Below are 13,580 nucleotides of genomic sequence, written 5' to 3'. Positions count from 1 at the left end.
TCTCACATGATGTGCCATGACACTGAATTCTGCCCCTGCAATTGATTTGGTAACCACATTTTGTCTTTTTTACCTCACCGTGTGTCCAAGTTAACACCCACTAAAGTACAATACCCAGTTGTAAATTGTCTATCAGAATGACTACCAGCCCACTTCATATCAGAAAACCCATAACCTTCAAGTGTTGGGATTGTTTATAACATAAACCTTTATCTGGGGCCTCTTTTAAATACTGCAATGCACAGCATCCCAATGTTGTTGAATTGGCGGCATGCATAAACTGACTAACACCACCAATTGCAAAAGTAATATATATACAATTAATAGTGACATGAGCTGACCAACACACCCAACTGCAAAAATAAGATTTCATGCCCTATATGTTCTTGAAGGCTAATTTGTTTCTACCGAACCTTCAAGATAAAACAGAGGTTCTTTTAGGCCGACTCCTTTCTACACAACATGGAAGATTTCAAAAGTTCCTTGTGAAGTAGAACATAGTTTGGTAACCGATGCTAGACAGGTAACTAGTGAAGACTTAAGAAAACTCAAATAACATTTGTATGGATAATGCTTTCCAAGTCTTCCAACTCATCAGGATCATGCTTTCCAGAACCCAGGCAATGAAAAGGAAAGCTTTAGGGTTTTCAAATGAAGGAATTCCACATAAGCCCACTTCAATCCAGCCCAATAATTCTGGTGTTAGACGTAATATTACAGTTCATTGTATTTTTACTTTTTGATGAAATAGGATGAGCAGGATGAATTAAAAGACAAAAAATGTTACAATCATAAAAAATTACATTCACGAAAATTAGGGTAGCCTTAGTCATGGTTTACGTTAAGTACTATATCGGAATGTCAAGGCCGGTCAATAAAAAAATGATCCACAAACATTCAATATTTCAGGATTGCCTCGGACAGATAGTCTCAATTTTCTCCTATCTGAAACAAGGCCCCAAGACGAGATTTTGAAATGTGACCTCAGTTACGTGACATGGAAAAAATTGCAACGATTTGCTCATGTGTAACGAAGAAAGACCAAATACAATATGGAACATGCAAGGTGAAATGTTTCAGGATTGTCTCGGATTGTCCTAGTCAATACTATTGTTTTTTTCCTAGTCTGAGACAAAGCCTTGAACTGAGATTTTGAAGTAAGGCTCTACTAAGGGTCATAGGAAATCAATGAAGAAAAATTACAACAACAATAAGAAAGAACATGCAACATAAAGTTTCGAAAAGGGCAATGGAAGGGGGGAAAAGAACATTTTATGAGATACCCTGAGCATATTTGAAGATGATTGTCTTATTGAGAGACATGACTTAAAATAGAATTTAATGGAAGAGCAGGATTTCAAAAGCCAATCCAAATAGTTGTGCCAAGGCTTATGAGGTTATTAACATGTTAGACAAGAAAAGGGGTCACCTTACTGGTAAACTTTCCCCTTTGCATGACACCGAAGCGATGTTGCTCGTCTACCACAGCAATACGTAATGCAGAAAATTCTACACTTTCAGCTATTAGGCTGTGGGTTCCAATGACAAGGGAGATATCTCCAGTTTCAAGACCCTATCAACAAACAGCAACGATAAGAGTCTCAGAATATTTATAACCGACAAAGACAAAAGTATAACAGAAAAATGTGTACCTTACGAATTATCCGTGACTGTCTTGTTGAGGTTGAACCTGTTAATAAAGCAATAGAAGGTTTACACTGATCCTCAATATTCTCTAGCAGATTAAGCAAGTGCTCATAGTGCTGGACTGCAAGTAGTTCAGTTGGAACCATGAAAGCTGCCTACAGATGAGACCAGATAGATATAAAAATTTGAGGATGAATGGTAATACCATCACTTGAACTCTTGCATTAAAAGTGTTGAAGGTTCCCTCCAAGAAAGCAACCCAGTGATGATACATAAATATAAACATTTCCAAAAAGTGAATCTCATCCAAAACTTGACGAAGACTCAAAAATTTGTCATCTGGTAGCAGTAACACCAATTCTGAGGGGGAAAATAGTTCAAACCCAAACTGACATACATAGTTTTAAACCTTAAAGATCAACACCAGAAATTGCGGATGCACAAGGTATTGAACATATAAAATAAAATAAAAAAGGAAAAGCCAAAAAAAATAAAACATAGGAACTAACCTGATAGCCTGAGCCAATAACCTCCATACAAGCCAAAAAAGCAACCACAGTTTTTCCGCATCCAACATCACCCTGCAAATTTATCACAATGAATTTAAAAAATATTTGTGGAAGAGCACTCCTTTTAGATGATACCCTATGTAAGAAAGAATTTAATTATCGCGATCAATTTGCAACCTTCCTGTTTCTGCTGCAAAGTTAGCCATTTAGGTTAGGCAGAGAGGATTCAGAACAAAGAATGGAAAAAAACATATGGGCCTAGGTCTATCTAGTTTTCAAGTTTACTTAAATTGCCCAATTGGTATTTCCAAGCCATCAGTTTTTACTCATCCTTTTGTCTCTATGCGTCATCACAAAAGTCGCACTCCACGTACTTTTTTGGTACTACTTATTCTGAAGGCCTTAGATTCCAAAGAAACTCTCCACAGGTTCAAAGTAACCATTTCATTACCTTGGTTAAGAACTTGGTAATCTCTATCTATCTATTTGTGTGTGTATTTAAGAACAACCTCATTCGTGGTCAAAATACCTTGGATTCTCACAATAATGGCCACATCTACCTGCAAAAACTCTCTTATCTTCACTCTCATAAAACCCAAATAAGTCGCCTGTTAAAACCCTTCTCTATAACAACCACAATCATGGCTTAAAAATTTGTTTTGTTCCGATGTTTCGGTTTTTTCAAAAACCGAAACTATACCAAAACATTTGAAACAAACAAATCATTTATAACATTTTTTTTTTTAATTCTCAAAAGACCATGGTCAAAGAAGCGTGTCACCAATTTAAACAAAGGGGTGTATCCAATATTTACAAAAAATAGAGGACTAATCTAATGACTCAGCCTTCTGGAAAAGACCAAAGTCAAGGAAATTTCATTCAAAACTTATAATGGGTTCTAGAGACGAAAAATGATGTACGCTAGCACCATTCAGGTACCTCTATCTCAGAAATCTCCTCACCCAGATCTCTCTCGCAAATCTCTATCTTCTCGCAAATTTATTTCTCTATCTCTTAGCTCCTTCACTCAGATCTCTCACTTTCTTCTCTCGAAGATCACTCCATCAGATCTCTCTCCCCCAAAGATCTCTCTTGAAGATCTGCATATCAGAAAATTTTGAAAGAAAATGATTGAAACATGGATTGTTTCGATTTCATTGTAGTTTCGTCTCACCAAGGTAAAATTCCGAAACGTTTCGTACGAACCGAAACGAATTTTTAAACCATGACCACAATAACCCATTTGATTAAGGACAATGAGGGGAGAATAGAAAAAAGAGTTTAAGGAAATCTGATTAGAGATTGGGTTAAGAATTTGGGGTAAAATAGGGTAAATGCAAAGGTAAAAATAATTTTTTTTTTTTTGCAATTATGACATTTTCAGTAAATAGATGAAAAGGGTTAATGGTTTGTAGGGTAAGGAAAGGATTAAGGGTTAAAGATTTAGAAAAAAGATTAATGAAATAAGGTTAAAGAAAATGGGGAAGAAATAAGGGTTGGGGTTTGTAGGTTTCAAGAATCAAGAATGGGGTTTCAAGAATCAAGAAAAATACTAACAAGGAACTAAAAGTTAATCAAGAAAAACAAAAGAATAGAAAAGAAAAATAAAGGTTAGAAAAAAAAAATATTATCTTAAACTCACTCCAAAATGGCCTCACACCACACCCATTGTTGGGAAGATCAAACTCAAGCTTTCTTTTTATTCATCATATTCATTATTAAAAAACACCCTAAAACAATCTATATAAAGAAAATAAATCTAAGAGTCTTAATCAACCTAAAATACCAAATAAATTACCTAATTTTCATAACTTTTGTTCTAATTTTTCAACCCTAATAAACTTAAATAAAAGATAAACTAAAGTTACTAAACTACTCTAAATATTATACTAAAACCATGGGCCAATAAAATATCAAAATAAGCCCAAAAAACATCAAATTAAAATCCTAAAATAGAAACTAAATAAAATAAAAATCTACTATTCAAGAGTTTATGTCTCCATCACCATTTCTACATATCTCCATTAACCCTCGACCCTAAATCCCATATCAAACCACACCTAAATCATCCTCAAAAACATCTAATCTCTCACTCACTCTCCCATCAAAAGTTATTTCTTTTGGTTACCCAACGAAAAATCTTATTGTTTTTGCACTTGTCTTTATAATTTATCTCAATTTCGTTTTATTTACTTCCAGTATTTTTTGGTTCAAGAGTTAGGTTTATTTTCTATTATTTTTAAATTAAGGGTGAACTCTCGTAGAAATCAAAACATTGAATTTTGCAATTAACAATCATTGTCAACTCTCACGAGTAGAACTTCCGAGAGCTGAACTATTGAAGGCCCGTCTCTCATGGTGAACTCTCTTTTTTTCAGACACACTCTAGATATCAACGATTTGTTGGGAAGTTAATATATCCGACCATCACGCATGTGGATATTATTTTTTTGTTATGAGTGTGGTAAGTCGGCTCATGCATATGTCTTATCATCATCATTTTGATGCAATCATGTGTATTTTGAAATATCTAAAGGAAAGGATTGTTGGATCAAAATCATGGTGACTTTAATGTTAAAGACTACTATGATTCAGATTGGCCTGGATCATATTATGATGGCTATTGTATATTTGTTGGTGGTTACCTAGTCTCCTGGAAATGTAAAAAGAGAACGACTTTTTGCGAGATCTTCCACTGAAGCAAAGTAAAGATCAATGGTTCAAGCAACTTCTGAGCAGGTATGACAGCATTCTCTTCTTAGAGACTTGGGCAGTGAGGATTCTATTCCTATGCCTCTTTATTATGATAACCAGGCTGAGATTTGCAATGCCTCTAATCCTCTGATTTATGAGAAGAAGCAACATATAGAGGTATTATCATTTTGTTTGACAGAAGGTGCAGTCTAATATCATTCCTACTCCGTTCGTTCATTCTGGTTTACAGTTGGCGGATATAAATATTTAGTTAAGTTTTTATTTTAGCAGTTTAGTTTTTATTTCAGCAGGTTTGACCGTATTATGGAGCATTTAACAGCACCTCGTTGTGTTTCAAGTGGTGTGGCGGCATTTCTACCCCAAACCAATTACCAATTAAATAGGAGGGTTGTCGCTTGGAGAGAATCAGATTTTTCTCTCCTCTCCTGCCTACGAAATCCTCTTTTCTCCTCTCACATTTTCTTCTTCTTATTCTTCTTTTCTGCATTTTTCTTCTCCTTTTCAATTTTCTTTTGATTTTTCTGATTTTACATAGGGGAGCGTTCGGCAGACAACGTTGGGAGACAAAATTTGTCCTATATGGCTTACAAGTTTCAGATTGGGCTGATTTTTTTTAGGATCATCTCTATGGTGAGGAGAGACCATCCTCATAGGGTTCCTTTCCTTATTATTCTTTCTTTATCTCATTCATAGAGAACAGACAAAATCCGGAATCCATTTATTTTTCTGGTACCCAATCGGATCGTAATATAATAGGATGGGTAGAAATTGGATCACTTTTGATATGAAATTCTATACAAGACTCCATAAGTCGAAGCGGTAGAAATTTGTTTACAGGAATGTTTTATCAATTCATTTCCATTTGTATCTGTTGCAAATTCGAATTTGAGTAGAAAATTTATCCTCACAAAAAATCAGCCAAATCTGAAATTTTAACCCCATCAGAAGTGATTTACAAGTCAACGGTAAAAATCGAGTGTTCACAATTGTAAACCACTTTTGATAGGGTTAGAAGTTTCAGATTGGGCTGATTTTTTCCTAGGATGATCTCCTCACCAAAGAGATCATCTTCACAAAAAATCAGCCCAATCCGAAACTTTTAAGCCATATAGGACTAATTTTGTCTCCCAACGCTGTCTGCCGAATGCTACCCCCATTTATAAGAAAACATCTTTAAAAAAACATGTTTCATAAGAAAGCCAAATCACATTAAATTCCCCTGTAACACACCACAGTAGAACCCACAAACCCCAAATATCATCCAACTCCCAACAAAGATGGAAATAGTCAGAAGTCAAAAAGTAGGATTATTTGAAGGACTTTTCCCCTTTGAATGTATGTTGGCCATCAAAGAATCCCCTATATACTTCTGACCTCCCTACCCGCCCTTTTTGTATCGATGAATCGAAATTAATCAACTCCCCTCCCCAGTATTGCCGGAAAAAAGTCAAATCTCATACTTCCTATTAACTGAGAAGGCATATCACTGCTAGGTAATCTCATCTATTCCCCTTACAAATAATTTAGATCTCACAATATCCATATTATGGATTTGGATTTTTCTAAGAGCCACTTTGGAGTCTATAGACATTTCCGTTAAGAAATAGGGGACTAAACTAAGAAGACCAGGGATAAGCAATCCAAAGGAAACCATCTAAACTCAGAAAGCAGTGGTATTTAACAAGTCGATCCCATACTGCTTCTTTACTGAGAAGGTATGTCAGTAAAATTCTCCACTCCCCTCATAAATAGTTAGATCACACAGGATCCGCATTATTGATTTGGAACTTTTTTCAAGAACATCTTGGGCGCCCAAAAGGAAAAAAATGGAAACCATCAGAATCCAAAAAGAAGGAAAATTAAAAAGTTGATCCCAAATAGTGTAACGATTGAGAAGATATATCAGTAGTGAACTTCTTTATTCCCCACATAAACAAGTTAGATCCCACAGTATCCATATCATGGGTTTGGAATTTTCCTAAGAGCATCTTGGGAGACTATATATCTTGCCACAAGAAAAAAGACTGAGCACAGGAAGAAAAAAAATTTACCAGAAACCCAGTTTCCTTTGCTTCCTTAAAGGATCTATGGTAGTTCTTGGCTAGCAGTGGAACAAGTGTTACACTCAATAATACATCTAGCATAAGGTTCACAATCTCATCCCATTTCATTCCTTTTGTCAACCAAAACATTGTCAAACAGTTAGAAAAATTCGGTTTTCGTTTTTCTTTCTAAAAATATTTTTAATGAATATATGAAATTAGAAAAATGCGTTTTAAGGGATTAAAATATGTTTTAACTTGGACTTCCGAAAAAAATGTTTTAAATGGAATGGGTAGAACTTCACCACAGCTTGGGACTGCTTGGGCATGGTTCAATGGCTGCCAAAGCACAACCTGAGCTGTCCTAGGTATGGCCTAGTCATGACCTAGGCATGGGGCAGGCATACACCATGCATGGCCTCATTGGCAATTGGCAATGATGGAATAACATCTAATTATACTGGTTTGTATCGCGAGACAAACACCGCGTGATACTTATCGAAACAGATACACACAACGATACAAACTTGATTGTTTTGTCCCCTAACTCGAAATACTATCTTATGTTTTGGTAGAAACAGAGCAATATTTAAACAGTGGTCCTTTCAACCCAAGGCAAGAATGAGTGAGTGGGAATTTATAGCCCTTGGGGGTTTGAAAAAGGTCTATGACTGTGTACTCCAACAACGAAATTTCCATTTCTACTGGGGATGAGCCGTGGTAATCTTATGTAATGGGCTTCCCATTGAATCTCTACCCCTTTAAACCTGAGATGACTTTATTTTCTGGTGATTTGGATTGTGTTAACATCATCTACAAGCACAGACCCGTGAATTCAAGATGTGATAGTATCAATGTCATGCCTAAAGGTAGTGATCACGATTAAATTGTAACAAAGCACATATGGAACACTAAACCAATCAAGCTCTTTATCTACTTTCAATCTCTCATCCTAAAAATCCTCTATGTTCCCCATCTCTCTGGGTTTTCCAATAATGTTTCCTCCCTAGGAACAAATTGAATTGATCTATCACAAGAAGCATGAATGGAAGCAAAGATTGTCTTAATCCATTGCTGTTTACTTGGGATTCATTAAGTGGAATTTTAGAAGAATAGGGCTTTACGCCCATAATTCTGTTGGTTTGACACATTGCAAAACAACTTTGAGGTCATGGGTTCAAGTCCAGCTTTTCCCATCCGGAAAAAAAAAAAAAACACCAAGAAAACAACTTTGAGGCCATGTGTCACATGTCCAATGTGGAGGTTCAAAACAAGCCCAACTAGTAAAAATCTTAATAAGTTTCTCTGTATGTCAAACTCAACCAAAATGGCTCTTCAGAAATTGCTGATCCTTACTTATATAAATGAGCAGATTCTCTGAATAATAGTTACCTTTCAATTACATACAACCCACACAGCACTTACTATCAAAACTAACAAACACTCCAAGTAAAATTAACCAACACTGCAAGTCCAAAATTCATTTCAAACTAAAATTAGAAGCACAAAATGAACGTGGAGGTATGATCTATCAAGAAGCAAGGTTGTTGTATATTTGCTCCATCATAGGAAATATAACTAATAGAAAAGTACTAAGTGCATACATCACCTGCAAAAGCCGGTTCATAGGGACCAGCCTCTTTAGATCAAAAATAATTTGTGAAACTGCATTTAACTGACTTTGAGTAAGGGAATATGAAAGAGCCTTTAACAGTTCCTTGGTGAGACTGGACCATTCCTCAATGAGAACATCATTTTGTTCGTGTTTTCGGTAATTATCCAACAATCCATCTCTTTCTATTTGTGTACCAAGCGGTTCAAGCATTTGAAACAGTTTCCCCAACTGAAAGATAATAAATAGTCAAGAATTGAGAACTTGTAACACAAATTCATGAAAAAATTAAGAAGAATCGTACAACACAACTAAAATTAGGAGTATATATGCTGAAAACTGAGGTAGAAGATAGGAATATTCCTCATAATACTGACACAGTTCACAGAGTATTTGTTTAATCTAGTTTAAAGCTTGAAAAGTAATGATAAAGGGCTATTAGCCGTCAAAATTATTTGAGACTTCCCACAGGCATTCAATTTGAAATTGATAAATCTTTCGATAGAAATATAATATCATTTCTTAGATGACGTATTTCTATCACTACAGTTAATTTTCAAGGAGATCACAATTACCAAGGTTATTGCCTACACATCATCTGTTTGAATAGATTAGATCATGAGAGACAATTACAGGAAGAAAAGAACGAGGGAAAAAAGAATACAGAAAGTAGGACAAGTTGTCTGGAACAATTCCCTCTCTTATTATAGGATTACTTAGTCCAATAGAAACTGTACAAGAATACCATTAATGAATAGAATACAAATACCATTTAGGAAAAAAAAAAAGATGGAGAAGAGATAAAGGAACAAAGAATGAGAAGGGAGGAAGCTAAAGTACATGGTGTGAAACAGCCTCCTCCCATAAAACTAATTATAAATTACAAGAATGTCACAACTAATGGCATAAAAGATTAACACACGGTAACATGAACTAGCAACATATGCCTGCAACATGACTCAGAAGTAACTCCCTTAATCCCCTACGGCCCTACTCAGACTTAAGCACTTAAATCACTAGTAACCAACTCTGGAAGTATCTCCTGAAGATGTATTCTTGCAAAGGCCTTGTGAAAACACCTTTAAATGAGTCATGAACGCTCATATCATTCTAAAAGTCTCCTTGGTTATTACCTCTTCTCAAAAGTGGCAACAATTTCAGCATGCTATGTCCTCCATTAGAATACCATCATCGTCATCAATGCCTTCACCCAACTATTTCAAGACAAAAATCCCATTCCATTCACTAGAATGGGGAAAAACACCACCTTTTCCAATAGACGAGAATGATTTAAAAATCATGAAAGGGTTGCTAGTTGGCAGAACTCACAATAGATTGTTCCACCTTAGAGTTAATCATTATGAGATTTAACATGTCGTGGAGCATATACATGCGCATGACATCAAGCAACAGTGTGCCTTAGTGCCAGATCTACCTACAGGTGCAAGCTACTTGCTTTTTGGAGCAATCCTTTTACCAAATCAAAAGGGTATACAATCATGATATGAAATATTTGTATTTGGAGAGTTAATGCCCCATCAGTATTGATTTTTACAATAAGCTACTTAAATCACTAGGGAGTTGGGAGTAAGGTTTAACGTTTAGTACCGTCTCAAAATGTTGGCCGAGAAGTCTTGGTTTCAAAAGGGACCAGAACTAAACATTGATCCCCAGAATTTTCCCACTTCAAATAGTCACGATTTTTCTCCTGACCAGGGTAATGCATGGGATTAGATTTTGAACTTTGCACGGGAGGATCTTGTTGGAAGTGTAGAATAGTCCTTGTATTCTTATTATGTATTTTCAGTCATTTCATCATTATCTAGGGTATTTTTGTCACCCCAATTACATATTAGAATAAATAAGATATGTTTAAGAGACATGATCATAACTTCATCATCTCTATTCCTCTCCATTTTTCTCACTTTTTTCTCTGAACCTAATCCATCAGATTGAGATTTTCCACTTGGTTTCAATGCGCAAAATAAATCAAAATTAAGTAATCAAAAAAATACCAGAACATAAGTTTAAGTTGTAGCAAGTTTGATCTGTATTGTTAACGTAAGTAGCTCAAAACAAAACCTAGTAGGATTTTCAACCTAGGGTTGACGAAGCCATTTTTCTGGCTTTTGTTGATATTTTCAAAAAATGTAGAGCACATCTTGATTGTTTTCTAGATGCTCGATTGATGTGAAGGTGTTTTTTTTATTCATCGGGGACTGTGATCAGTGTATTTTTATTTTTTATTTTTAACAGTAAGAATCAACAACTCTAGACTCCATTCAATTTTTTTAATGCATATACATTAATAGTGTGTTATTCTAAAGTAAGTTTTTGTGATCAAAGCATATCCCACGTTCAGCATACGTAACGGAAGTCGGAGACTGAAAAACACATTGTAATGTCTTGGTTACTACATTCCATGCAACCACATAATAGTCGTGGTTTCTTGTTTCTTCGCACGACTCAGGATATTTGGGATTCAATAGCCTATACCTAGTCTTAACAAAGGAATATTTCAAGAGTTTATCAGTTACGACAAGAGATTTCTCATCTTCATTAGGGAGAGTTCCTTGACTGGGCCTTTAGCTTCCCTTAGGACTATGTGGGAAGAATTAAACCATTATCATATGTTCCAGCCTCTATATCTTGGTGATGAAGAGTAGTATAAGAAGTTGGTGGAACAGAACAGGATTTTTAAATTCCTTGTAAGACTCAATCCCGAGTTTGAGTTGTTTGTGTCCAAATTCTCAATATGGATGATATGTCATCCCTTAATCTGGTGTTATCCTATGTCCAGAATGAGGATAGTAGAAGAAACGTTATGACCCAGTTCCAACCACTAGGTCTAACTTAGTTTCATTTTCAACTCTTCAGTGGAGTAATAAGAGTGGGGACAGAAGTCCAGTGGTAAAGAAAATTCTAGTACAGGTGATCAAGATAAACTCGAATGTGAACACTATGAAGAAAAGGCCATACAAAAGAGCAATGTTCGGATTTGGTTGGTCAACCATAGAAGTGTCATAAACCAAGACCATCTACTGCTCATAATGCTATAATGGAGAACTCTACATTGAGAGCAGAGAGCCCTATCTTGCCTTCCTCTAAGGATATGGTTAGCATTCCCATGGAAGATTTGGAACATCTTTGTTACCCAAAGCTTTTCACCAATTGAGGTATGTCTTTGATTTCAAGGATGAGATTCTTCTTTAGGGAGGGAGGAGGTGATAACCCCAAATTACACTCATCTAGATAGGCTAAGACACTTTCAGAGTGTCAATTTAGTTATTGAAATATTTTCATGAATCACATTTCAAGTCTCGTCGATCCAAGCGAGAAAAAGTCTATAATTCAGTTGTTTCATTTAATAAGTAGCCATATAACTATTAGTCTCAAAAGGAAATGATCATAGAATCTTAGGGCCTGTTTGGATACCAGGAGCAGAACTACTCTTCCAAAGAACAGGAGCTGAAGTACTCTATGGAGGAACTGGAAAAGTAATTCTGTGCAGAAATGGCGTTTGGTAATCAACTCTGTGAAGTACTGGCAGAAGTACTTTTATGCTGGAAGTTGTTTGGGAACCATACTGACTTCTCATGACTTCTAGAAAAAAGACCAGAATACCCTTATATTATACCAGTTACTGTTTTTTATCTTTTAGTTCATAATATGCCTTCAAACTATACTATTTTTGACATTTTAACTATAAAATATTAATATAATATAATGTAATAAATATAATATAATATAATATAATATTTTAAATATTAAATATTAATATAATATGTTTAAAATCCATTATACTCAAAATTTTAAAAAAAAAATTGTATACTGTTATTAACATAATATTAAAAAAAAAATTGACAGACTGTCTTTTAGTGTCATAATATGCCTTCAAACTATATTGTTTTTGACATTTTAACTGTAAATATAATATAATATAATATTTTTAATATTAAATATTAATATAATGTGTTTAAATAAAAATACATTATACTCAAAAAATTGACAGACTGTCTTTTAGTGTCATAATATGCCTTCAAACTATATTATTTTTGGACATTTAAACTATAAATATTAATATAATATAATATAATAAATATTAATATAATATAATATAATATTTTAAATATTAAATATTAATATAATGTGTTTAACAATAAATATTAATATAATATAATATTTAAATATTAATATTAATATAATGTGTTTAAATCCATTATACTCAAAATTTTAATTTTTTTTTAATATTAATAAATGTTTCTTTCGTTTGATTTAAGGGCAAATGAATTAGGAATATTTTCATAGAAAATTAATAAAGTTAAGGGTATTTTGGTAAAATAAACCGTTAGATTTTGACTCCCCGCAAGATGAGTTTTGAGAAATAGGTTTTCTCGGCTTCTTCACAAAGAGTAATTTCTTGTTCTTGCGCGGAGTAACTCTTCGAAGGAGTTGTTCATCCAAACGCATCCAAACGACTTCTAACTCCCCGCAAGAGTCAGAAGTAGCCAAGGAGTCCTATCCAAACGCCTACTTAGTTTTTCCTTTCAATTTCTCAAGATAAGTGTTAGGGTTGAATAAAAAATGAAACTTGACCGAGAGATTAATCAGGTGATCAGCATCACCAATAAGTAGTCCTCAAAAAATTATTTCAGAAAGATTATAAGATCACCCAAATCGAAGTTAAACGAATCTCAAGGAATTACCTTGAGATACGTATAAAATAAAATAAAAAGATTTAAGATCTGATCGGATATCTAGGATAGATAGATATCAAAAAATTAAGCAAGATAAACTACTACATTGTGTAAACCAACCCCCGAGCCATTGCCTTGATATGTGTGTAAACTATTCAAAGGATCAATCATCAATCAAAACATCATCAATGAGATCGAACAATGCATTGCATTGATCTCATCAAATCAATGAGAATCAACTATTGGATCGCCAAAATTGGACTCAAAAGGCGTCCGGAAGAGCGATCTGAAATTTCGTCCATTGAGGGTAACTTTATATGTTACTACACGTTGCATACTAGAGAAAATCTGTCCCTTG

General features: G+C 34.6%; 1 protein-coding gene across 6 annotated transcripts in view; it reads right to left on the bottom strand.

Annotated features, from left to right (window-relative positions):
* The window catches only part of LOC147394230 (DEAD/DEAH box RNA helicase family protein), an 82,258-nt gene that overhangs the window by 17,285 nt on the left and 51,393 nt on the right, over positions 1-13,580 (bottom strand). For all 6 annotated transcript variants that reach the window (XM_086454431.1, XM_086454429.1, XM_086454432.1 and 3 more), the window contains 4 exons: positions 8,523-8,756; positions 2,157-2,228; positions 1,653-1,802; positions 1,430-1,573 (listed from right to left, as the gene is read on the bottom strand). In XM_086454431.1, the coding sequence (XP_086310557.1) occupies positions 1,430-1,573; positions 1,653-1,802; positions 2,157-2,228; positions 8,523-8,756 (600 nt within the window). The remainder of the gene's footprint in view (positions 1-1,429; positions 1,574-1,652; positions 1,803-2,156; positions 2,229-8,522; positions 8,757-13,580) is intronic.

Source organism: Akebia trifoliata, chromosome 9 (genome assembly GCF_017979445.1).
Source record: "Akebia trifoliata isolate Shusen 1 chromosome 9, ASM1797944v1, whole genome shotgun sequence".
Lineage (NCBI taxonomy): Eukaryota > Viridiplantae > Streptophyta > Magnoliopsida > Ranunculales > Lardizabalaceae > Akebia > Akebia trifoliata.
The sequence above is the reverse complement of the archived record's forward strand: the minus strand, read 5'-3'. Positions and strand labels throughout refer to the sequence as shown.